The sequence below is a fragment of the Carcharodon carcharias genome, chromosome 23 (assembly GCF_017639515.1).
Source record: "Carcharodon carcharias isolate sCarCar2 chromosome 23, sCarCar2.pri, whole genome shotgun sequence".
Taxonomy (NCBI): domain Eukaryota; kingdom Metazoa; phylum Chordata; class Chondrichthyes; order Lamniformes; family Lamnidae; genus Carcharodon; species Carcharodon carcharias.
Window position 1 is genome coordinate 53,456,784 of NC_054489.1, and position 26,560 is coordinate 53,483,343.

A 26,560-nucleotide genomic window follows, 5' to 3' on the forward strand; every position below is an offset into this window, starting at 1 on the left:
ATGACTAATGGGAAACAAAGCAGGTTAGCATGGGGAGAGTGGATTCAACTTCGTGGAAAATTATGAAAAAACTGAAAAGGACGGAGAGCCCAAGAGAGGCTATTAAAGTCTCCAGAGCACAATAGGACAGTGTGTTTGGAAAGGACTAGGAATCTAACTTCAAGCACATCAGATAAAGGGACAACAATGAGAAGGGGTACAGAAAATACAGGACTGAAGGTGTTGTATCTGAATGCAAGCAGTATACGAAATAAGGTAAATGAGCTTGTGACGCAGATTGAAATTAGCAGGTATGATGTGGTGGGCACGATGGAGACATGGCTGCAGGGGAATCAGGACTAGGAGCTAAATATCCAAGGATATACATCCTATCGAAAAGATAGGCAGGTTGGCAGAGGGGGTGGAGTTGCTTTGTTAGTAAGAAATGAAATAAAATCGACAGCAAGAAACGACGTAGTCAGATGATATAGAATCTTTGTGGGTAGAGTTGATGAACCGCAAAGGTTAAAAAACCATAATGGGAGTTATGTACAGGCCTCCGAACAGTAGTCAGGATGTGGGGCACAAGATACACCAGGAGATAGAAAAGACATGTAAGAAAGGCAAGGTTACAGTGATCATGGGGGATTTCAATATGCAAGTAGACTGGGAAAATCAGGTTGGTAGTGGATCCCAAGAAAAGGAATTTGTGGAATGTCTACGGGATGGCTTTTTGGAGCAGCTTATGGTGGAGCCCACTAGGGAACAGGCAAGTCTAGATTTAGTGATGTGTAATGAGGCAGATTTGATAAGGGAGCTTAAAATGAAGGAACCCTTAGGAGGAAGTGACCATAAAATGATAGGATTTATCCTGCAATTTGAGAGGAAAAAGCTGGGATCAGATATAACGGTATTACAGTTGAATAAAGGTAACTACAGAGGCATGAGGGAGGAGCTGGCCAGAATTGACTGGGAGATGAGCCTAGCAGGAAAGACTGGAACAGCAACGGCAGGAGTTTCTGGGAGTAATTTGAGAGAGACAGCAAAAATTCATCCCTAGGAAGAAGAAGCATACTGAAGGGAGGACGAGGCAACCATGGCTGACAAGGGAAGTCAGGGACAGTATAAAAGCTAAAGAGAAAGCACACAATGTGGTGAAGAGCAGTGGGAAACCAGGGGATTGGGAAGCCTACAAAGACAACAGAGGACAACTAAAAAAGAAATAAGGAGAAGATTAAATATGTGGGTAAACTAGCCAGTAATATAAAAGAAGATTGCAGGAGTTTTTTTTAAGGTATATAAAGGGTAAGAGAGATGCAAAAGTGGACATTGGGCTGCTGGAAAATGATGCTGGAGAAGTAATAATGAGGAACAAAGAAATGGCGGAGGAACTGAATAGGTACTTTGCGTCAGTCTTCATGGAGGAAGACACGAGTAACATCCCCAAAATTCAAGAGAGTTGGGGGGCAGAGGTGAGTATGGTGGCCATTACCAAGGAGAAGGTGCTCGGAAAACTGAAAGGTCTGAAGGTGGATAAATCACCTGGACCTGATGGATTACACCCCAGAGTTCTGAAGGAGATAGCTGAAGAGATAGTGGTGATCTTTCAGGAATCACTGGAGTCATGGAGGGTCCCAGAGGACTGGAAAATCGCTAATGTAACCCCCCTGTTTAAGAAGGGAGTGAGGCAAAAGACAGGAAATTACAGGCTGATTAGCCTGACCTCAGTCATTGGTAAGATTTTAGAGTCCATTATTAAGGATGAGATTTCAGAATACTTGGAAGTGCATGGTAAAAAAAGGGCAAAGTCAGCATGGTTTCATCAAGGGAAGGTCATGCCTGACAAATCTATTAGAAATCTTTGAGGAGGTAACGAGCAGGTTAGACAAAGAGGCAATGGATATTATCTACTTGGACTTCCAGAAGGCCTTTGACAAGGTGCCGCACAGGAGGCTGCTCAGTAAGATGAGAGCCCATGGTGTTAGAGGCAAGGTACTAGCATGGATAGAAGATTGGCTATCTGGCAGGAGGCAGAGAGTAGGGATAAGGGGGTCCTTCTCAGGATGGCGGCTGGTGACTAGTGGAGTTCCGCAAGGGTCTGTGTTGGGACCACAACTTTTCACTTCATACATTAATGATCTAGATGAAGGAACTGAGGGCATTCTGGCTAAGTTTGCAGATGATACAAAGATAGGTGGAGGGACAGGTAGTATTGAGGAGGCTGCAGAAGGATTTAGACAGGTTAGGAGAATGGGCAAAGTGGCAGATGGAATACAACATGGGGAAGTGTGAGGTCATGCACTTTGGTAGGAAGAATAGAGGCATAGACTATTTTCTAAATGGGGAGAGAATTCAGAAATCTGGAACGCAAAGAGACTTGGGAGTCCTAGTCCAGGATTCTCTTAAGGTTAACTTGCAGGTTGAGTCGGTAGTTAGGAAGGCAAATGCAATGTTGGCATTTATTTCTAAAGGACGAGAATATAAAAGCAGGGATGTGCTGCTGAGGCTTTATAAGGCTCTGGTCAAACCACATTTAGAATATTGTGAGCAATTTTGGGCCCTGTATCTCAGGAAGGATGTGCTGGCTTTGGAGAGGGTCCAGAGGAGGTTCATGAGAACGATCCCAGGAATGAAAGGCTTAACATATGAGGAACTTTTGAGGACTCTGGGTCTATACTCAATGGAGTTTAGAAGGATGAGGGGGGGATCTGATTGAAACTTACAGAATACTGAAAGGCTTGGATAGAGTGGACGTGGGGAAGATGTTTCCATCAGTAGGAGAGACTAGGACCCGAGGGCACAGCCTCAGAGTAAAGGGAAGACATTTTAGAACAGAGATGAGGAGAAACATCTTTAGCCAGAGAGTGATGAACCTATGGAATTCATTGCCACAGAAGGCTGTGGAGGCTAGGTCATTGAGTGTATTTAAGACCAAGATTGATAGGTTCTTGCTTGGTATGGGGATCAAAGGTTATAGGGAGAAGGTGGGAGAATGGGGTTGAGAAACTTATCAGCCATGATTGAATGGCGGAACAGACTCGTTGGGCTAAATGGCCTAATTTCTGCTCCTATGTCTTATGGTTTTATCATACCATGTGTTCACATTTAACTGAAGCACTTTGAAAATTATAGATCCTAGTTCATTTAGTTTATAACAGACTGAAACCAAGAGGGACCTTATTAAATTCGGAGGGTGAGATTGTAATGTAATGATTCTTACACTCGGTGCATGGCCTGTCTGCATGGAAAACAGGAGACTCCAAATCCTGATTTTTTTTTTTACAGATATGATAGCACAAAAGCTGGGAAAAATGGTGGTTGGGGAGAAGGGAGAGAAAGATGAATGAACAGGCAGTAGGGAGAACTGGATATGTGGAACAATGGGAATAGGATTGAAGTGGTGAAGGAAGAGAGAGGTGCTGGAGAAGATGAGGCAGAGGGCCTCAGAGGCTGCTGGAATTGGGATTTGACCAGAACTCTGAAGAGATCTGGAGCAGACAGGACCTGGAAGGGGCTATGGAGAGTTAGAGCAGAGAGGGATACTGTACAGGAGCAGAGAATATGACTGTCAGGTTTGTGTTCTATACGATTTAGGGAAAAAGGAATTTTCTCATGGGCTTGATAAGAGAATTTAAGAAGGTAAGATGGTGCCTTGGGTTGTGTTCTGGCACCAACACCGCTATGTTCCTGTCTTTGCTGCTGTCACTTGGCTTCAGGCCATCAACAGAGGGTGTCTTATGTACACACCAGAACTGATGGAAAGCTATTCTTGAGATCCAAGACAAAGGTGTGCCAAGTCTTCAGAGTTGCTCTATGCTGATGATGTTGTACAAGCATTCCATACCAAGGAACAGCAAACTAACAGACACTCTCGCATCTGTCAAGAGTTTGGCTTGACCTTCAGTATCAACAAAACAAATGTGATGATCCAGGATGTTGCTATCCCACCATCTATCAGCATTGACAATGTGACACTGGAGTTGTTTTTTGCTTCACATACCTAGGCTCCACAATCACGAGCAATCTGTCACTTGATGTTGAAATCAACACACATTGCAAAAGCTGCAGTTATGATGTCCAAGCTGAGTGAGAATATGGAACAACAGCAACCTGACTCAGAACACCAAACTGTAAGTCTACCAAGCCTGAGTCCTCGGTGCAGTCCTCTACATTGGTAATGAGTTTACTAGATTTGCTACATTTATAGAAAATTTGGAGAAAAGGCTGTATAGTTTCCAACTTCCCTGCCTCCGATGTACCCTTGGTAGGACAAGGTCACCAACTCTGAGGCCCTAGAGTACGTTAATTCCATCATCATACACTCATTGCTAAGTCAACAACGTCTGTGCTGGTTTGGTTATGTTCGTCAGATGGATGATGGCCGTATACCCAAAGACCATATGTCCAGTGAATAGGCCACTGGGTCAATACCTCAAAGGTGTCCGTACCTTCAATACGGGGGCACCTGGAAGCGAGAGATATGAAGATGGTGAATGTTGACACTGACAACTGGGAGAGATTTGTTGATGGCCGTGACCTCTGAAGGCTGATTGTTTGGAAGGGCAGTGGAAGAGGAGAGCAAAAACAAGAAGCTCAGCTGGTCGAGAAGTGGGTCCAGAGAAAACAGAGGTCAGTGAATCGTGCGTCATCTTAGCCTACTGTCTTCCTCTGCAGCAAGTGCGGCAGAGACTGCTATGCCAGAGTGGGGCTCCTGAGCCACATCAGGAGATACTAGACATGGGTTTTCCACCACGTCTCAAGCCATGGTCTTGGGGGATGGAAGGAAGACTGCCACCACATCAGTTACTGCTTTCTTGGGATGGTAATAAATGACACAATAGCCACACTTCAACCATTTGCACAGTGCCAAATGCTAGCTCGCAACTGGGATTGCCGACTCTTGATCCCTTTTCCATGTGTACTTTACCATTCTTCCTGTTCAAATATTTAGTCAAATCCCTTTTAAATTGTTATTCAGTCCCTATTTCATCCAGGATTAAATATTCCATGTTCTAATAACCATCAGTGTGAAAATCCTTTTCTCCCTTCCTCCTTTATGTATTTATCTGAATCAGCACCATTCACCCCAAGTTTGTTGATAATCATCCTGTTAGCAAGGGATATTATAACAATTGAAATGCAGTGAGTTGCGCTTGTGTTCAGACAAGTTTTTTCTTTAAAGGTTGGTTACGGCTGATGTTGGAGCAGGCTTACTTCCGGTTCTTATGCCATGTGTTTAGGTTGCAAATGCTATTGCTATTTTTCTGATTGGCTCAAAAGTCACAACTTGTTTATATAATCATAAAAACTGCTTGCACATAAATTGTCGTTCAACCATTTGCACTGTGCCAAATGCTAGCTCGTCAACTGGAATTGTCTACTCTTGATCCCTTTTCTATGTGTATATAACTATTCTTCCTGTCTAAATATTTAGCCAGTTCCCTTTAAATTATGTTATTATAGTCCCTGTTTCATCTCGGATAAAAGATTCTATGTTCTGATAATCAGTCTGAAATCTTTTTCTTACCTTCCCTCTTTGTTATGAAATACATTAGCTTGTGGATAATTGTGTAACTAATAGTGGCTGCTCCTACATAATTTCAGGTAAAAACACAAATGGCCAGAACCACATCCTTTTGCTTTTTCTTGCACCTGTCTGATCCACTTCAAATCCTACATTGTGCTATATACTGTTTCCGGAGTAGGATTGATGAGCTCCACTGCACAAAGTGTGCATGCTGCAAAGCTGCACTGTTTAAAAATAAAGGGTTGCCCATTTAAAACAGAGATGAAGCAAAATTTTTTCACTGAGCGTCGTGAGTCTTTGGAACACTCTTCCTGAAAAGGTGGTGGAAGCAGAGTCTTTGAATATTTTTAAGGCAGAAGTGGATAGATTCTTAGTAAGCAAGGGGTTGATAGGTTATTGGGGTTAGGTGAGATGCAGATTTCAGGTTACTATCAGATCAGCCTCAATCTTACTAAATGATGGCGCAGGTTTGAGGAGCTGAATGACTGCCCTCCTTGTTCGTGTGCAACTTAGTCATTATGAAGAAGAGGTTCACTGCTGCCTTTCTGGGAATGAGAAGCACAATGGTGACAATAGGTGGATTGAAAACTTTGCCTATCTGTCACTAGAGCAGCATAGTAGGCCGTTGGAATCTTCATTGGAGCCAGTTCACCACCACCTCAAGGGCAACTAGGAATGGGCAATAAGTGCTGGCCCAGCCAGTGAAGCCCACATCCCATGAATGAATTAAAAAAAAGGTTGATTAATGTTGCCACCTGGAGGCAAGGATTAGAACCTCCTTCGGAGGGGCTCTGCTCTTGAGCTGAATCATTGCTTCCTTTTATATGTGTTGTTTTTGGACACAATCAGAATACAAGAGTGGTATAATAAGACCAGGCACTGAGCTGTTGAGACCTGACCCCCTCTTGTAGAATTATCCAAATAGTTGGAACTTATAGCCTTTGAAAGTAGATGACTGGTGTGGATTTGGAAAGGATGGATGAATTGGTGTAAGCGTACAAAACCTGCTATTTGTTCACATCTGTCTAGAATGTTTATAATTTTCCTGAGCTCAGAGATCTGACTTCATACATTGTTTTTTTCTGTAGTTGATGATGTGTTAGGCTGTCACTGACAGAGGTTAGTGATTCACCGGCCCAGAGCTTACTATTTGAACTCCAGGTTTATTGTAATACCTTTTCACCAAGGGATCTCTATAGGTTGACTGCTGCAGTGATCTAATTGCCTGCTCTTTAATTTTGCAAACTCCACATTCAGAGCTCTGTTGCCTTTCTGAAGACTCAGACCAACAATATGTCCTTACCAGGTTTGTGTCTCCCTGTACTCCAGTCAGTAGACTTTAAGTTGCATTTTGATGCATCCGATCCTCCCCTAGGCTTGTGCTGATCAGAGCTTGTCCTCTCTTGAATGCAACTTTTAAACAGTTTTACTGTATTTTACTGAGTATGTAGCCTCAACCATTCTAGTGTGGTTTGGTGAACAGAGGCCTGCTCCTTTCTTGGAGAAAAGTTTGCTTGGCTGCTGTCAAATCACCCCTGGTGTCATGAGCAAAGTTAGGGAACAGATCACCTGCTTGCCTGCTGCTTTTGCAAATCAGTGGCATATGCTGAGGAAAAAGAGTGCTATAATTTCTAAATGGCTTTCCTCATATCAGGTTGTTTATGTGCACAGGATGTGGTATTGTTTGGGACATTTTACCATTCTGGCTGCTGGTGAAGGGAATTGATTTCCTGTGTTAACCTATTTGTTAAAGCTAACAGTACATTACAAGAACATCCCAGAATTGACTACATAATTTTTCTGCTGTTTGCGTGCTGTTTACTGTCCTAGAGTTAATCGTTTATGTAATTCATAGAACAATGGGATTCTGACTGTAGTTGATGGGCCTCTTGTTGATCAAATTCAGTCCATAAGTTACCTTTTTTAAAATGGAGGGCCTACACCTATGATCTGTGGAACCAACTGCAACCTAGCGCAACTGGAATTTGATCACTTGCTGATAAAGCAGGAAATGGGGTGGGGATGCAAAACTAAAAAGGTTGCAGTAAACAGAATGGACTGCTTGACCTTAGTATTCTGAATTTATTTTCAAGGTGCACAATATGTCTCAGGGCATAAGGTCCAACAGGTGCAAGTTTTTGACATCTTTCCATGTGTGGAAATGTTTTGGCTTCTCAGTGGTGTGGCTGAGATCCAGGAACTTGTTTTATAAGGAATCAGTCCCATTTCCGTGCTCAAATTTTTCTGCTGCCGCCTTCCTGTATAAAATAGCTTTTCTCAAGGGCAATTAGGAATGGGCAATAAATGCTGCATTGGGCTGAGTTAAACATAGTTTTCACAGCCCAGAAGAATGCCATCCTTTTTGGAGGTCACTGAAAGAACTGTCTAACTAATTCCATACAAACATACAAATTAGGAGCAAGAGTTGGCCACTTGCCCCCTCAAACTTGCTCCACTGTTCAATAAGATCATGGCTGATCTGAATGTAACCTCAACCCCACATTCCTGCTTATTCCTGATGACCTTTCAACCCCTTCTTAATCAAGAATCTATCTAGCTCTGCTTTAAAAATATTCAAGGACTCTGCTTCCACTGCCTTTTGAGCAAGAGCATTCCAAAGACTCACTACCCTCAGAGAAACGTTTCTCCTCATCTCTGCTTTAAGTGGGCGACCTCTCATTTTTAAATAGTGACCCCTCGTTCTCGATCCTCCTACAAGAGAAAACATCCTCTCCACATTCAGCCTGTCAAGACCCCTCAGGATCTTGTATGTTTCAATCAAGTTGCTTCTTACTCTTCTAAATTCCAGTGGATACAAGCCTAACCTGTCCAGCCTTCCCTTATGAGACAACCCGCCCATTCCTGGTGTTGGCCTAGTAAACCTTCTCTGAGCTGCTAATGCTTTTACATCTTTCCTTAAATAAGGAGACCAGTATTGTACACAATACTCCCAGATGTGATCTCACCCAGTGCCCTGTACAACTAAAGTATAACCTCCCTACTTTTGTAATCAATTCCCCTTGCAATAAAAGATAACATTCTATTAGCTTTCCTAATTACTTGCTGTACCTGCATACTAGCCTTTTGTGCTTCATGCACTAGGACACCCAGATCCCTCTGAATCTGAGCTCTGCGCACACACCATATACCTTTTTATTCTTCCTGCCAATATGAACAACTTCACATTTGTCCACATTATCCTCCATTTGCTACATCTTTGCCCACTCACTTATCTATGTCCCTTTGTAGCCTCCCTGCGTCCTGTTCACAGTTTACTTTCTTCCTTATTTTTGTGTCGTCAGTAAATTTAACAATCGCTCAAACCATTCCCTTGCCCCTTCCCTATCTCTTTTTTAAAATATTACATTTTCAAATGTATGTCCATGTCCTATTTAAAAGCTGGTACAGATCCTGCTGCAACTGTGGATTCTAGTAGGACTTTCGATTTGCACGTAACCTTTGTAATTGAATGTTGTGCTAAGCTCACTCCCTTCGTTAGCTCTCCTTTTATACTCCGTGCTCAACATGTCCCAATCTGGTATTCTTTTGCAGTTTTATCATCTTGTCCTGTCACCCTTAAAGACTAATGTCTCTGGCCTTCGCTTCTTTTAGTGTTTTGCTGTTTGATGTATGATTTTTCCCCTTTGTCTCTCCCAAGTTGTTTTACTCAACATTGAATTTCATTTGACACATATCTGTCTGATCTTCTAAATTTTTTCTTGTCTTCCTGAAGTCACTTAAGTCCCCTTCAGTTAGCCATGCTCCCTATTTTTGCCACCTACAAGTTTTGATTTCTCCTTTACCTTAGTCCAGATCATTTATAAATAGATTGATAATTCAAAGAACCTCAAGTGACTTTGTTGGTGGAACATTCTATTTAGGACAAGAACAACAACGTAATTTGATAAAATTGAGCACATGTTTCCTGGATTATGAATATTTGAAATTGAGTAAGGGTTGTCTTCTTCACCACTCAACTGTGGGGTATTTCCTGAATTCTTTGAGTCTGCCTGGTTTTATACTAAGATGCATAAACATGACCATTTGTGTTTGTTTTTCACCTGCAGGTGGCAGCGCTCAGAATGGCGGTGGGCAATCGAACGGGCTGCAATTGTGAGTCGCTGGAACTGGCTACAGGCTCATGTATCAGATTTAGAATATCGCATCCGCCAACAGACAGACATTTACAGGCAAATCCGTGCCAATAAGGTCAGTGCAACAGCAAAGAATTGTATAGAGCTGATTATTTGTGTATGCAGAGTCTTTCAGACCCTCCTTATAATATGGTCTGCGAATGTGTAGAAATCGGAGTATTGAAGATTTTGTATATATTCATAAAACCATGTGTACAGTTCTTGATCTGTATGTTTCCAGGCCAACAAGGAAGAGAGCAATGCAGGGAGTATTTGAGGAACAGTAATTATAATGTGATCAATTTTAGAGTAATTATGGAAAAAAATGATCATTTAGATGTAATATTTAACTGCAGCAAGCTAAATTCGGAAAGCTGAAATAGCATCTGTCCCAGGTGAATTAGAATCAAAGCTTGACGTGCAAAAAAAATTTGAACAATGGGAGGAGACCTTCAAAATAGAGAGAATTTGGGTACACAATAAGCACATTACTATGAGGGAGAAAGGAAGGGCATCCCAATCTGAGTTCCCCTGATAACTGAAGATATAGAGATTAAAATGAAGCAGAAAATAGGGGTCTTATATAAATTACAGGCTCCCAATACTGTAGAGAACCAAGTCAGAATTCAGAAAGTACAGAGGCGATCCTTATTTAAAAAAAGGGAATAATTAGGACAAAGAGAAATTGAGAACAGATTACAATCTTTATTTATAACTATGCAAATAGTGAAAGCTCGGCCAAAATGTGGGTGGGAACAATTGTGTACCAAAAAGTGGATCATCTTGAGGCAGAGGGCTATGGCTGAGTTACTAGATGAATTCTTTGTCTTTATCTTGACTAAAGAAGATTTACCTGACTGGTTCCTGGGCTGGCGGGACTGAGATATGAGGAGAGATTGAACCGATGAGGATTATATTTGCTGGAGTTCAGAAGAATGAGGGGGGATCTCGTAGAAGCCTATAACATTCTAACAGGAATAGACATGGTAGACGCAGGAAGGATGTTCCTGATGGTGGAGGAGTCCAGAACCAGGGGTCACAGTCTGAGGATACGGGGTAGACCATTTAGGACTGAGATGAGGAGAAATTTCTTCACCCAGAGAGTGGTGAGCCTGTGGAATTTGTTACCACAGAAAGTAGTTGAGACCAAAACATTGTATGCTTTCAAGAAGGAGTTAGATATAGCTCTTGGAGTGAAAGGGATCAAAGGATATGGGGAGAAAGCGGGAGCAGGCTATTGAGTTGGATGATCAGCCATGATCATGAATGGTGGAGAAGGCTCGAAGGGCCAAATGGCCTACTCCTGCTCCTAGTTTCTAATGTCACAGTAAAGGACGATGTAGTAGAGATAAGATATCTGATAGGTGATAGTCAAATGGTTGGCAGTCCTCAAAATTAGAAACATTACTCAGTCAAGATGGGTTGCATTTTAGATTGCTAAAGGAAGTAAGGGTGGAATTTGAGAGGCTCTGGCCACAATCTCCCAATTATAACTAGGTATGAGGTCGTGCCAGATGACTGGAAGATTGCAAATGTTCAAAACATTGATGAGGAATAAACCTGGCAAATGAAGGCCAAATGTCAGTGGTGGGAAATTTTGGAAACAATAACCCGGAGAAAATTACTTTAATTGGCACTTGGAAAAAGTACAGGTTAATAAATGATCATCACAATGGATTTATTCAAAGCAAATTGTATTTGACTAACTTGAGATGCGCTCTTTGAAGTAATGGAGAGGATTGATGAGGGTAATACAATTTATGTGCATAGGGACTTCCAAGAGACATTTGATAAAGCACCACATAATAGATTTGATAACAAAATTGAAGCCCCTGGGATTAAAGGGACAGTGACAGTAATGATAGGAAATTAGCTAAGGGTCAGGAAGAAGAGAGTAGAGGCAAATAGTTATTTCAAATTGGTGGGAAATATACAGTGATGCGTATTAAGGCCACTGCTTGCTATTTTTATTTATATATGAATTCCCAAAGACAAAGAATTCATAGATAATAATGAATAGAAAATAGGGTTCTTATATAAATTACAGGCTCCCAATACTGTAGAGAACCAAGTTAGAATTCAGAAAGTACAGAGGCCATGTTTATTTTAAAAAAAGGGAATGATTAGGACAAAGAGAAATTGAGAACAGATTAAAATCTTTATTTATTAATATGCAAATAGTGAAAGCTCAGCCAAAATGTGGGTGGGAACAATTGTGTACCAAAAAGTGGATCATCTTGAGGCTGGGGGCTATGGCTGAGTTTATGTCCTTGACTCGCATATAGAGGACAATGTTTGCAGATGACATAAAGTTCGGAAATATTATGACCAATAGTAAGATTGCGACAGACTTCAGGAGGATGTAGACAGATGGGTGAAATGGGCAGACACATGGCAAATGAATTTTAGTCCAGACAGCAATGTATTTTTTAGGAAGAATGAGAAATATGTGGTTTCTTTGGAGTAACTGAGAGCACTTTTCCAAAGGCAAAAGGATCGGTAACTGGAGGACGCAGATTTAATTTGTAAAAGAACCAGAGGCAAATTGAGAGGGTGGTGGGTAAGTACTGAGCAAGTTCCTGAAAGAGCAGTTGGAGAAGATTCGATTCTAAGGTTCAATAGGGAATGGATAAGTACTTGGAGGAAAGAGCAGGAGTGTGAGATTAATTAGATCGTGAGCGGAATGTGCTGTATCATTCTATGATTCACTGGAACTGGGAGCATTGAGGTGTTTTTGCACTTGGATTTTAGTAATGTGTACTGGGCACATGAAGTATTCCTGGTTACAGGCTTCTCTGACATTAGAAAGAGATATTTGAAGTGCTGTGTTGCATTCAGAACACACAAGTATACGCAAGATTACAGCATGCTATACCAAATTCTGATGGCATATTGGTACTGATGCATTCAACCCAGTGACATAACTGGCATCTGTCCTTTTATGAGACCATTAATGTTAAATCTGCATACTAATTGCTGTTTTCCAAGAATTGCTTCAATTATTTGAAAACCTTGTAGTGGTGTGAAAATTTTGATCCTTCAGGATGGACTAAATTGACAATAGCAGATGTAGTCAAGAATTCTAATCCACATTTGAATGAAATGATGTCTGGGAAGTATGAAGTACATATTAAGAAGAATTCTATATTGATTTCAGGTCAGTGAGCTCAATGAGATGTTACAATAGCTACCTAAATCTGAAACTCTTGGATATATGACGTACGATCCTCCTTAGTGTGTATATGTTTAATTAGTCATTTCCATCTTCAGGTACTGTTCCTTTTTTATTAAGGCTAGGCAGTGCATCCTTGTTCTTGTGGTTCTGACCAGCTGTTGTGCTATATCTAAGCTCACTGCTGGACATGAGTTATAATGGATCCTCGTGGGTTGTCCCTTTGACATAGTATCTTGCAGTGGATTCTGTTACAGATTAGTTTCTACAAAAGAGTGAAGACACTTTGGCTGTGCCAGCAATTGTAAGCAGAGAGGAAATTCGGTGGCGATTGAATTTGCATTTGACTTTATTCCAGAAACATCAAAAAAGCACTAGAGTGAAAGTTGTTGAAAGGAAACTAGTCCTGGGGAATAAAATTAATTCACTGTTTACTCCCAGGCCAGGGGGAGCTTTATATTCAAAATACTATACAATACTCAACTTTATCCTGTGATTTTGTAGTTGGTGAGTTTTACTACTGCACTCATTTATCACATTGCTAATGGGAAATTTGCTATAAGTATGATATTGTCAAGATAGTTGGCCCTTGGTAGAATCCTGATACCCATATTATGGACAGGAGACAGGCAAACTGTACTTCCCTCTCACCAACTGTCTGTAAGCAGAAGTGTTTTGAATTATTTTTAAAGTAGGCTGTGACATGTTTTCCCAAACTCTTTGTGTGATCCAATTTACTACTAACTCACAGCAAACTTGTGTTATGATTTTTTTTTTCATGTGATGTGGGTGTTGCTGGATAGGCCAGCATTTATTGCCCCTAATGCCCTTGAGAAGGTTATGATCTGCCTACTTGAACCGCTACAGTCCATGTGCTGTAGGCGCACCCACAGTTCTTATAGGGAGGGAGTTCCAGACTTTTGACCCAGCGATACTGAAGGAACGGTGATATAGTTCCAAGTCAAGATGGTGTGTGGCTTGGAGGGGTACTTGTAGCTGGTGGTGATCCTATGCATGTGCTACCCTTGTTCTTCTAGGTGGTGGAGGTTGCAGGGTTGGAAGGTGCTGTCAAAGGAGCATTGGTCGTTTGCTGCAGTGCATCTTGTAGATGGCATGCACTGCTGCCACTGTGCGTTGAAGGTGAGGGATGGGGTGCCAATCAAGCGGGCTCTGACCTGGATGGTGCCCAGTTTCTTGAGTGTTGTTGGAGCTGCACTCATGTAGGCAAGTGGACAGTGTTCCATCACACTCATGATTTGTGCCTTGTAGATGGTTGACAGGCTTTGGAGAGTCAGGAGGTGAGTTACTCTTTGCAGAATTCCCAGCCTCTGACCTGCTCTTGTAGCCACAGTATTTATATGGCTTGTCCAGTTCAATTTCTGGTTAATGGTTGCTGATAGTGGGGGATTCAGTGATGGTAATGCCATGGAATGTTAGGGGAGCTGGTTAGATTCTCTCTTGCTGGAGGTAGTTATTGTCTGGCACTTGTACGGCGTGAATGTTACTTGCCACTTAGGCTAGATTTGAATGTTGTCCAGGTCTTGCTGCATATGGGCGCGGACTGCTTCAATATTTGAGGAGTCATGAATGGTGTTCAACATTGTGCAATCATCAGTGAACATCCCCACTTCTGACCTTATGCTGGAATGAAGGTCATTGATCAAGCAGCTGAAGATGGTTAGGCCGAGGACACTGAGGAACTCCTGCAGTGTTGTCCTAGAGCTGAGATGATTGACCTCTTGCATCCACAGCCATCTTCCTTTGCTAGGTATGACTCCAAACAATGATTCCCATTGACTCCAGTTTTGCTAGGGCTCCCTGCTGCCACACTTAGTCAAATACTGCCTTGATGTCAAGGGCAGTTGCTCTCATCTCACCTCAGGGGTTCAGCTCTTTTGTCTAAGCTTGGGCTAAGACTGTAATGAGGTCAGGAACTGAGTGGCCCTGGCGGAACCCAAAGTGAGCATCAATGATCAGGTTATTGCTGAGTAAATGCTGCTTGATAACACTGTTGATGATACTTTCCATCTCTTTGCTAATGATCGTGAGTAGACTGATGGGGTGGTAATTGGCTGGGTGGGATTTGTCGTGCTTTTTTGTGGACAGGACATACATGAGTAGTTTTCCACATTGTCTGATGCCAGTGTTGTAGCTGTACTGGAACAGCTTGGCTCAGATTAACTCAAGGTTATTTTTGTATTCAAAACCCATGGGCAGGAAAGTTTGCAACTTCCCATTCCATGAAACAAACGCACACCCATGCACACTCTGCACATACCACATGCACACCCATGCATGCACCATATGCACACCAGTACACACACCCATACCCACACATGCACTCACCCACGCACACACTGCACGCACACACCGCACGCACCCCCACGCACACACCATGTGTGCACACACGCACACACCATGTGTGCACACACGCACACACCATGTGTGCACACGCACAGGAGGGAATAGATAAAAGAGTTTTACAGCTATGGATAGTAATGGTAAAAGAACTACAGAAACGAATATTAGTTCATGTGATTTCCAGGGTTCAGAGCCTAAGTCCAATGAGTCGAAGCTCAAGTTCATCTGGCTGAAGATTGGATTTGTGGGGGTTTGCATTATAGTTGGTGCTGATATTACAAGAGGAAATAGGTACACCAAGACTGGATCAGTTCTGCAGGCAATGGTAGGAAATCTTCTAAGAGAGACAGGCTCCAAGGAGCAGGCTGTTGTTCAACCTGGAGTTCTGCTTCTTGGGAGGATGGGGGTGCTCACTGGTTAGATGTTAAACAGCAGACTGCCTGTGAGGCCAAAGATGTAATGATAAAACTGCCCAAGTGGCCCATTGATGGTTAATTGCAGCTTAACAATCAGTTTCTGTGCTCCTGGCCAGAATTCCATTGTTCCTCCTTAGGAGAGAGATGAGGTGGCTGTTAACATCCCTTATGGTAGAATGAGTTTCAATCTCTCACTTTTGTGATAGTTCGGGCTGGGGAGCCAGTTCATCTGCACTTGCTCTGCTTTTGTTGATCATACAGACCCCTTGTAATGAAGTGGGAGATTCCACAGGCTGAAAGTGAAATTCTTTTGTTGTTGTAACTCATGTTGGTAGTTTCCAGAACAAAGGGCCAATTTTGTGGTCGTGTAACTTTTAACCTTTTTTGGTTCAGAAAGTCCATTTTTTTAAAAAAAAAATGGCAGAAGGATAAAGTTTTGGATTTCTTTTCATGACATAGGGGCCCAACACCTATCTTGACTGTATTTGTGGGTCAGAAAGTTATAGTTCATTTTGAAGCCCTGACTCTCACCTTTTCATCAAAACAGTCGTTTTCTCTTTCCCCATCCCCATTGTCCCTTTTCTTTAGAATGGGAGCCATAACATTTAGTTTTTATGCTTTGAAACAGAATGGTGTAATCGTGAAAAGGATGCATTAAACTGCTAAGCATGCGTTCTTTGACTGGCAAGATATCTTTTAAATCCTTTTGTTCTGTGAATGCTGATCATATCAATGGAGCAACTGGCTGGATAGAGTTACAGAACGTTACCATTCTGTAATATTGAGATAGAGACAGATGGATTTCCTAAGGAGTTCAACATGATTGCATTATCAGTTGTGTAAACTTAGCTTCTAGTCCACCTACCCACAGCCATTATGCAGCTCCCTCTAACTCACCCCAGCCAGAGCTTGTTTTACTGGCATACATGAAAATGGACATCAAGTCAGAAGGAAGGAGGTTAGCATTGACTTGAAAATTTGATAGAAGTTTTGAGAAGGCCATTAAATGCATGTCTGGCTGGCTAGGTCAGCATTTGTTGCCTAATTTAAGAGTCAACCACATTGCTGTGGGTCTGGAGTAAGGGTAAGGGCAGCAGATTTCCAGTGAACCAGATGGGTTCATCATCAGACTTTTTTTAATTCCAGATTTTTACTGAATTCAAATTTCACCATCTGCTGTGGTGGGATTCGAACGCTGGTCCCCAAAGCATTACCCTGGGTCTCTGGATTACAAGTCAGTGACAGTACTACTATGCCACTGCCTCCCCTGAATAGGACTGAATGCCTGGCATTCCTCTTGATTATGGTGCCCTGAACCACGAGGTTTTTACGCCATTTCTTTATTTTTATGCAGGCACACTGTCGCCTGCATGGCTGAGCCCTTTAACTGCCAGATCGCCTCTTGGTCCCAGTTTCCTTATGCACGGAAACACCCAAGGCCTGCCAGACTTAGAGTTCCTGGCCTGTGCTCTCGACAAGAGAAGTTTGAATTTCTTAACAGATGAGAGGCGTGGGGGAGTAGATATTTGGGAGAATTTGGAGTAGGGTGAAATTGGCTCACAGGATGAGGTGAGCCATGGTTCTTGTGCTTTTGCGAGGACAAAGATTTTAAATTTAATACATTGGGAGACAGGAAGCCTGTATGGGTTGACCCATTTACTGGAGTAGAGCTCCAGAGGTGCTGCTTGCCATTCTAATAATGGGGCCACTGATCTGTTGGACTGCTTTCCGGTTTCACCTTCTCTAATTACTTTAAACACAGAGATCAGTTGTCACAACTGCAAAATCAGACCCTTGTCATAACAAGCTCGTGATACACAATCCAACCTGAGAACTCAGTCAAATCATACAATACTATTCCTTATGATTATTTGATTCTTATTGAGTTCACAATTCACTATAAGAACTCAGGTACTATGCTTCAGGATTCCTACCTGACTACAGTGGTTTATTCATCGATGTTAGCTTTTGATCTCCACGTTCCATGTATACTAACATTAACCTGTAATATGTAAAAGACAGACAATGCAGATTTAAAATAATGTGGAGCCAAGAAGATACACTTGCTCATCTCCAATCTGTCCCAATGATTCTGTTAATGTGGTTCTATGGCCCATTTAAGCTCTTCAGTCACTTTGCTATTATAAGCTGTGAGCAAACAACATGGTCCAGACCCTTAAGATCAGGATGAATGACCTCTTATTCCTTCAATCCCTCAACCTTGCCTTAGGCCTGATTCACAAAGCATGTTGGTCAAAATTTAAGTTGCTTTATCTCATCATGTGTTGATCCCACAAACAGAGGGATAGATTAAGATATATGGATACTGCGGACTTGCATTCCTCTTCGTGTGGAAAAGGATAGATGCAAAGTGTTTTGGATAGGTTTGACTTTATGCAGGGAGGCATTGGACTATTCCTAGGTGAAGAAGACATCTATAAAGTTTCCAGTAGCAAATGTGTTCAAGTAGTGGCATAGGTTGGCAGTGGATGAGGTTGATTCATGTATGGGGTTTAAACTTGTGTGGCTGGTCAGGGAGGTGAAATCAATGGCAAGGGAGCAGAGTTTGTCTGGGAATTTGAAGATGATGGAGTTGATTTTTCCAATGTTGAGCTGGACGAAGTTGACTCATCCAAGACTTGATTCAGACAAGAGTTTTGACAGTATGGAAACATCAAGAATTGAGATGTTAGGTTCAGATATTGAGAATGGAGTCATGCAAGGACATCCTCACAGAGCTATGTATTAAAGGAGATTCGTTGGAGAAGGTTAACATGAATCAGCCATGTCAAACAGTGAAAATGAATGGAGAATAAAGAGAGACAATGAATTATCCTATTTAGATGGTGGCATTCATGGGCTAGGACCATTCCCCTGCTATGAGAAGGATAAAAATTGATTGGGGAGTTTTGAAGGAAATTGGATGTAGACCTGGAGGCAGCGATATTATCGAGCATACACACTAGGGAAGTGAGATTGAGCATTTGTCAGTGGCTGGCAATGACTAACAGGTCAAGGAGGGATTTTTTTTGAATTGTGATGGCAGCCTTGATGGGGAGAGAAGTGGCACCTGTGGATGAGGAATTATTAATACAAGTCAAGAAGGTTCAGGTTGAGTTCTTGTCATCTACCATCTTGTGTTATACCCTGACTGACCCATCCAGTTTCTTTCAATTAATCTGACCTGATAGTTTGAGTTGTTGGTGAGGCTTTCAAATATTTTGACATGTTGGCAATTTCAGTACAGTGAGATAGTTGGATAAGAAGTTTTCTTCCTTACGCTCACATGAATTGTACAAAACAAACGTTTAAAAAATTTAAATTCAAAGTCTGGAGAGAGCTTTTTTTTATTAAGGTGAAGTTCTGGAGTGCTTAGAAACAAATTGAAATGACAAATTACTGTCACAGGGTGCATATTTGACATAACAGTGTATTTGCTTTTCCTATGAAGTATTGGTATGCCACACAAACTTCATGACAACACTGCTGTGCCTGCAAACAGTCTGGAGGATAAACAAATGACTTTAAGTTTTAATGATTGGACTTCACATTGCACTGCACCTTGAGCAAATACTTTACTGATTCTAAACATTTTCCCATAGGGTTCAGTTGTGCTTGGAGACTCTCCGCCCCCAGAAGACTTGAGCCGGCTGGTAGGAAGCTCCCCAGATGGGTCTGATTGTCTATCTCAAACTGAACTGAAAGCGAATGGCGCTGGTGGCAAGCTTGAGGTGTCAGCCTGTAGTCATTCTTCGCTTCCTAAAATTGTGGGTAAACAGGTAGGATTCCAACTCATTAATCCTAATTTTTAAACCCTTCTTGTAAGGCTATTGTGTTGATTCCCCTTCTTGGGATAATGCTGAGAGATCTGGAGTATTTGCTGCATCTGGACTGCCAATAGCATAACTACCATATGAAGGTGCTGCTGAGAAATAAAATATTCAGAATGCTCCATATGTAAGAAACTCTCGCTTTAAATGGAAGCACCATAGTAGATAAACTTCATGGCTCACTTGTGTTGAAATCAAATGCCAAGTTAGGACTCCAGTTCCTCCTCTGTGATGAGGCAGGAATTTGTCCCTGAAATGACTCAGTGAAATCTCATCACGAAAGCTTTTGGAAAAATTCACATATTCAAAATGTTAACTTGTCATGTTTTGTCATTTTTATGCTTCTTATTTTCTTACAATAACCTCACTGATCTTTCTGTGATATGGAGCATGCTTTTAACCTGCACAAATTCTAGGTCAACGATGATGAAATTCAGTGTTTGCAACAGAAAGTTCTTACTCGGTACACTGCTGCAATTTGTCACACACTGCACATGTTGCACTCAAGATCTAAACTAACCTGATTTTATTTAAATGAGAAATAAATGAACAGTATGCACTTGATAACTTCCATACATAAAATACCACTCACTCATTTTATAAATATAGGATTTTTCTTTTGGTTTGATATTTGAGGTGGGGACCCCCTGGCAGGCATCATGCTTGTAGTGTGGTCCATCCACCTTTTCCCAGGCCTCCAGTGCCTCACCCATCTCATCTTTAATTCCCCTACAGCCCGACGACCTTCCAAAGTCTACATGCTCATCGAATTCTGGCCTCTTGAGCGTGCCGACCTTTAATCACTTCATTGGTGGTCATGCTTTAATCAGCTCAGATCCTAAGCTCTGGAATTTCCCTCCCCAAACTCCTCTCCTCCTTTAAAACACTCCTTAAAATCTACACCTCTTTGACCAAGCTTTTGTTCACCTGTCACAAGATTTCTATGCTGCATGGTGCCTAATTTTGTTTTAGAAGTTTCATGTGAAGCCAGTGGAACACTGGTTTTGCTAGTGTTTCATTCTTCACATTTACTTGCCTACCTTTCATTTTATTAGCTTTACACACACGCTGTCTTTTATTTCTGTGATTTCTCTCATATGCCTCCTCTTTTGCCATACCGCTACCTCCTTTCCACTTCATTTTATTTATTTTCCCCTCACTCATGCTCTTTTTTAAATTCTGTTTGTCTGTAATATCTTGCAACTTAGACAAAGAATTTGAATACTTTCAGCATTGTTTGTTCTCTGCTTTACCTGCTCAGTGTTTCTAGCTTTTTGGCTAATTTTAAACTTATTGCTTTTTGCTTTTGATTGAAGAAGAGATTCCTGAATGAAATTTCTCTTTGGAGGCTGGCCGTTCATTTATTGGTTAAAGGGGACAACAGGCAATCCATTTGGTTAAAGGGGACAACAGACAATCCATTTCTCAAGTCAGTACTGAAACCCATTAACCCTGGGTAGACCTAATTATTTGCTATGTGCTATGATTTGGGATGCCAGCAACAATTTGTACTTGTATAACATCATTAACATAAGCGCTTCACATGAAACTTCTAAAACAAAATTAGGCACCTTGCAGCATAGAAATCTTGCGACAGGTGAACAAAAGCTTGGTCAAAGACGTGTAGGTTTTAAGGAGTGTTTTAAAGAAGGAGAGATGTTTGGGAGGGAATTCCAGAGCTTAGGATCTGAGCTGATTATGAATGAAATCAGTGGTTTAGTTGAGTGGGCAGAAAAGTGGCACTTGGAATTCAATCCAGAGAAGTGTGAGGTAATGCATTTGGGGAGGGCAAACAAAGCAAGGAAATACACAATAAATGGCAGGATATTTAGGAGGGATAGAAGGAAGTGAGAGACCTTGGAGTGCATGTCCACAGTCTCTGAAGGTGGCAGGGAAGGTGGATAAGATGGTGAAGAATGTATATGGAATGTTTTCCTTTATTGGACAAGGTATTGAATAAAAGAGCAGGGATGTAATAATGGAACAGTTTAAAACACTGGTTAAGCCACAGCTGGAATTCTGTGTACAGTTCTGGTTGCCACATTACAGGAAGGACTTAATTGTTCTGGAGAGAGTACAGAGGAGATTTAAGAGGATGTTGCTAGGACTGGAAAATTGCAGTTGTGAGGAAAGATTGGATAGGTTGGAGTTGTTCTCCTTGAAACAGAGGAGGCTGAGAGGTGAATTGAATGAGGTGTATAAGGTTACGAGGGGCCTAGATAGAGCAGACAGGGATGCCATGTTTCCAGGAGCAGAGAGGTCATTTACCAGGGGACACAGATTTAAGATGATTGGTAGAAGTATTAGAGGGGATATGAGGAAAAATTTCTTAACCAAGAGGGTGGTGTCTATTTAGAATTCACTGCTTGTGGTTTGGTGGTGGAGGCAGAAACCCTCAATCCATTTAAAAGGTACCTGGATCTGCACTTGAAGCGCTGTAACCTGCGAGGCTACGGACCGGGTGCTGGAATGTGGGATTTGAATTAGCAGTTTTTTATTTTTTGGCTGGCGCAGAACACAGACTGAATGGCCTCTTTCTGTAATGTAATTTTTCTATGATGTTGCCAAGTGGGCAGCATATTAGATGAGCAAATAAAGGTGTGGGAAAATCTCTGCACAGGTGTTACTATTTCTATGCAGAAAAGTACTTTTGCTTCAGTGCTTTTCAGTTAGCTTACACAGTGATGATGTGGACTCCTTCCCATAATTTTCATCTTTTCCTCTTATCTTCAGAAGACATGGGCTCAACACATGGCTGAAGAGTAATTTATTGTCTGAGGTTAGACTGAAGTGTTTGGTGTCAATTTTTCTGAGCTAATCTGCTTTGGACTCTGCGGGGAATGTGGTGAAAGAAACCCATTAAATCTCCTGATCCCTATGACCACCCCCAAAAATTGAAGAGTTAACGGCAGCTGTCCTGAAAGTTTATAATAAATCGTTTCTATTTAACAGCAGAGGATAGAGGATACATCTAACCACTGGCACTATGCTCCAACCTTTAAAAAAAATTAGAGATGGAGGGGTAAGCTATGAACAGTGTTTAATTGAGCAGTATTCTAAACTGCACAAGCAGATGAACTTTAATATGCAGAGGTGCAAAATGTTTCTTATTGGACAAAATAGTCTATGATAAAAATGCAAAATGACTAGTACAGAATTAGCCCAGAGCCCTGGAAAGGAGCCTGGGAATAATAGTGGGATTGTTTCTGGCAGTGTTTAGGTAGTGTTGTGAGCAAATTGATAAAGCTAACAAAATGTGGGGATATGTAGCCAGAACAATGGAATACAAGTCCACTGAGGTAATGCTGAGGTCCTTCAAAACCTGTTCAGGCCACAGCTGGAATACTGTTGTGACATTGCAAAAAGGATATCCAAACATTAAGAGAACAAAATTCTTCATGCAGAAGATGATCACTTCAATCTCTAACTTTATTGAATGAACTTGCTGAATTGTCAAGGGCACTGTGTTCTGCTGCACCAGTTCTCATGTCTGTTCATTTTCCAGGTTATTTCCCCTGTTAACGCTGTAGAAAATGTGGCATCTTGTTCTACATCGACAGAATCTATATCAACAAAACCCTGCAGTCACCTTAAGCCCGTCAATGGAGTGGTCAACAGGTAATATGTTGCTTTAGTGTTGAGGCTTGGACTGTTCTAGGATGCAGTTACCACTATGAAGGACATGGGCTTTGAAGCTTTCTCACTAAACGTGAAAATGGAACAGCACATGGCTCTAAAGTGATGAATGAGACGGTTACAGTAGATAAGAATGAATTATTCTTTCTAAATTGTGATTGCAGGATCTGAGTTCTTGCCAGACTTGAAGCAGCAATTAAAATGAGGCGAGAAAGTGTGTTGCACAAAAGGCCAATTGCTTTTTGGTTTTATAAGAGTTCAAGAGTAGAAATGATATAGTTTGAAGAAAACATTGGTTAGGTCATGGTTAGAATGTACAGTTTTGATCACCTTGACACAAATTTTCCAATAGGGTAATGACCGAGAATGGGTCCCCTGGCCAGTTGCATTTGCTGTCCTTTCAAAAAATGGCATGAAGCACCAGGGGAAGGGCCATTTGCCCAAAAATGCAATGTTAGCCTAGGGATGTATGGTTTGTTCATAGAAGATAATAGTCTTCAGTCCATATGAAACAAAGGGCAACACAATCTCACAGCCTGAGAGCCAACCAACACAGGCAGGCCTATCAAAGTCTGGAAATTCCCCACTGGGCATGCAACTAGACCAATGTGACAGCACAAGAGACCACACTTAATGGCCTCCAAGTTAGTAAGAAACTTCATTGGTGTTTTTCAATAATAAGATTACATAGCATATGCAGTACAGAAACAGACCCTATTCAGCCCTGTTTGTCCATGTTGGTGATTGTGCCACACGAGTCTCCCTCTTCATCGAACCCCATCAGTATGAATATCTATTCCTTTGTCGTTTTTTTGTAACTTAAATTCAAAAGAGTGGGGTTTGCAGAATTCAAGAATCAAAATTGTAGCAATATTTCTGATCCCCACTTGTAGGTAAAACAACCTCTCTACTTCAGTGAAGTCCTGCAATTTTTGCTCTTTATTTTTGTTACGTCAAAATAAAATTCTAGTCTGTAACATGGAGGAATCAATCCATTGAACAAAAACTACTCGTGTTAGACTTTCATTCCTTTTTGTCACCTCACTTAAATTATTCACCCACGGCTTCACCAAGTGGCCCAAGTTTTTGCAAAACCTGTAGTGGTTGATGTGTATGGGTTACAACAACTTGCAGCAACACAGGACTGAGGTGGATGAATTGCTATTTAAGACGTGCAATTTTTAATGACGAACAAGCTGGGTAAATGTTGCTCTGCTGACCATTGGGCTGTGCACCAGGTCACTTCTCTGCTGGTGAAAGGGAAAAACTGATTGTAGAAACCTGAGTGAAATGTTGTCAGAGCATCAAACGACTGAGAAAGCGGTACCAGTTCTGTTGTGTGTCTTTGTCTTAAGCTTTTGCTGTTGGCTGTGTGACCAGGCACATCAGTACAATGCACTTGGTAATGATTAGTTAACTCATTAAGAGAATATAATAGTGAAATTCTGACGAGCTCACCTGGTTGGAAGAAAGTGATCTGCTGAGTTTCATGCCTCTAAAGCAGCAAAGCCAGTTAGGGTAAAATGGTGTGTTTATTCTGTTTCTCTTTTGTTTGTTTTAATTTCAATTATATGTTGCAATGGTAAGAAGTGGTGACCTGCTACCTGACCACAGGTCCCCTTGCAGATGGGTCAGTGAAGGTATAGTGCATCTGCTGAGCTTTGTAGATGCTCCTGCAGTGCATCCTACGTTGTAGCCGATCCTCCAAGATGGCTAATAATTCAACCTGAATTTGTATAAGTTCCAGCATGCTGTGCAGTCTGTCTTGTTGTCTGATGTTACCACCTAGTGCCTTTAACACTGACATTAACATGTTTTGGAGGTAGCTAGTTGCTAAAATGTAATGCAGGAAGAAGTACACACAACACACACAGGTACCAGCTCAGCAATCCTTCATTCCAATGGCACCAAATAGACAAGTACCTGCATGGAAAAGCTTCTTTTTTAAAAAAAAAACAAGCTCCTTACAGGAGACAACTGCCCCTTGACACTACAAAACACAGAAAAACTATTGAAAGCTTAACTCTTGTCTGTGAACACTACTGATTCAAGACATGTTCATTAAGCAGTGGGAGCTGGTGTGCCTTGAGTTCCGTAGGGGTGCTAGGTCGTTATCCTGAACCTTATTCCTCTATTCCCACTCTTCGTAAAACGGGTCTGCGTTTAAAACTGGACCCTACGCACAGCAGAGAACCTAATTTGAGAGATGGTGCACTCGTAGCACTCCTTTTGCTAGCTCCCCTTGACCACATGAGCCAAGTTACCTTGTCATCTAGCCCACAAGAGGTATGTCCAGTTTCTCTGGGCTTGGGGTGGAATTTCATTTTGTTCAGACAGTCCTAGTGGGTCCCTAACACCTGTGCTCCTCACCTGATCTCCAGGCCCCGGCATAGACCTCAGGCTGAGCACTTTTGCTGTTGCTCCTGCCTCAGCCTGCTCCTTGTGGCTCCTGGTTCCGCCCCAGCCTGCCAAGGACTACAGGGGCTGACAACTTCCCATTCCCAGTGCTCTCTGCTGTCTTCACCACCTGTTGGCAGGGACCCACCAACAGAATTTCCCAGTATCCGTGGGGAATGCCCTGGCGAAGGCAGCGCGTGGCCCTATGCTGAAGATGGAAATTGGGAGCCAGGGCCAAGCACGATACCCCGCTGCACACTACCCTGCTTATGAGTTGCTGTCACAGCAACTATACATTTCACACAATTATGGTTTACTAAGCAATTACATAATTAACAAGGTCAATTGAGCTATAATAGCTAAAACATTCAAATCAACGTAACAGCATAAACTTCATTAATCACTGATCTGGGCAAGTGGTGAGCATTAGAATGAAATCCAGCACTCACTCTAAATGGCCTCCCTAGTTCACAATCTCTGCAGGTACTTTCGATGGATTTGGTAGGAGCATCCAGGAGATCAGAAACACTCAACTTCCTGTTTCTGAATAGGACCTGGGCTAGGTCATGTTGGGGCCTATGTCATTCCTGTCTTCAGGGACATCATGAGCAGGAACTCTTGTTGCTTCAGCTGCAGCCTCATTTCTGCATACTCCTCAGATACTGGATTCCCTTAGGCATTCCTTTGGGGTCGAGGATGACTTGCTACTAAAAATGAGTTCTCAGGTGGCTGAAGAGTGCAATGCACGACCTACTGTTTCTGTCACAGGTGGGGCAAACGGTGGTGGAGGGGGTGGGAACAGGTGGGTTGGGTTGCCATGCGCTCCTTTCGCTGTCGACGCTTGGCTTCAGCTAGCCCTTGGTTGCTTTCCGGATGCTTTCTCTCCACTTTGGGTGGTCTTGGGCCAGGGATTCCCAGATGTTGGTGGGAACGTTGCACTTTTTCAAGGAGGCTTTGAGGGTGCCCTTAAAGCGTTTCCTCTACCCTCCTGGGGTTCGCTTGCTGCGTCAAAGCTCCAAGTAGAGCTCTTGTTTCGGGAGTTTTTTGTCAGATATGTGGACAATGTGGCCTGCCCAGAGGAGCCGATCGAGCGTGGTCGATGCTTGGAC

The 26,560-nt window shown here is 42.1% G+C and overlaps 1 protein-coding gene across 3 annotated transcripts in view; it reads left to right on the forward strand.

The window, feature by feature from the left end:
- The window catches only part of kansl1b (KAT8 regulatory NSL complex subunit 1b), a 269,307-nt gene that overhangs the window by 193,016 nt on the left and 49,731 nt on the right, over nt 1–26,560 (forward strand). For all 3 annotated transcript variants that reach the window (XM_041217527.1, XM_041217529.1, XM_041217530.1), the window contains 3 exons: nt 9,574–9,715; nt 19,191–19,367; nt 22,924–23,036. In XM_041217527.1, the coding sequence (XP_041073461.1) occupies nt 9,574–9,715; nt 19,191–19,367; nt 22,924–23,036 (432 nt within the window). The remainder of the gene's footprint in view (nt 1–9,573; nt 9,716–19,190; nt 19,368–22,923; nt 23,037–26,560) is intronic.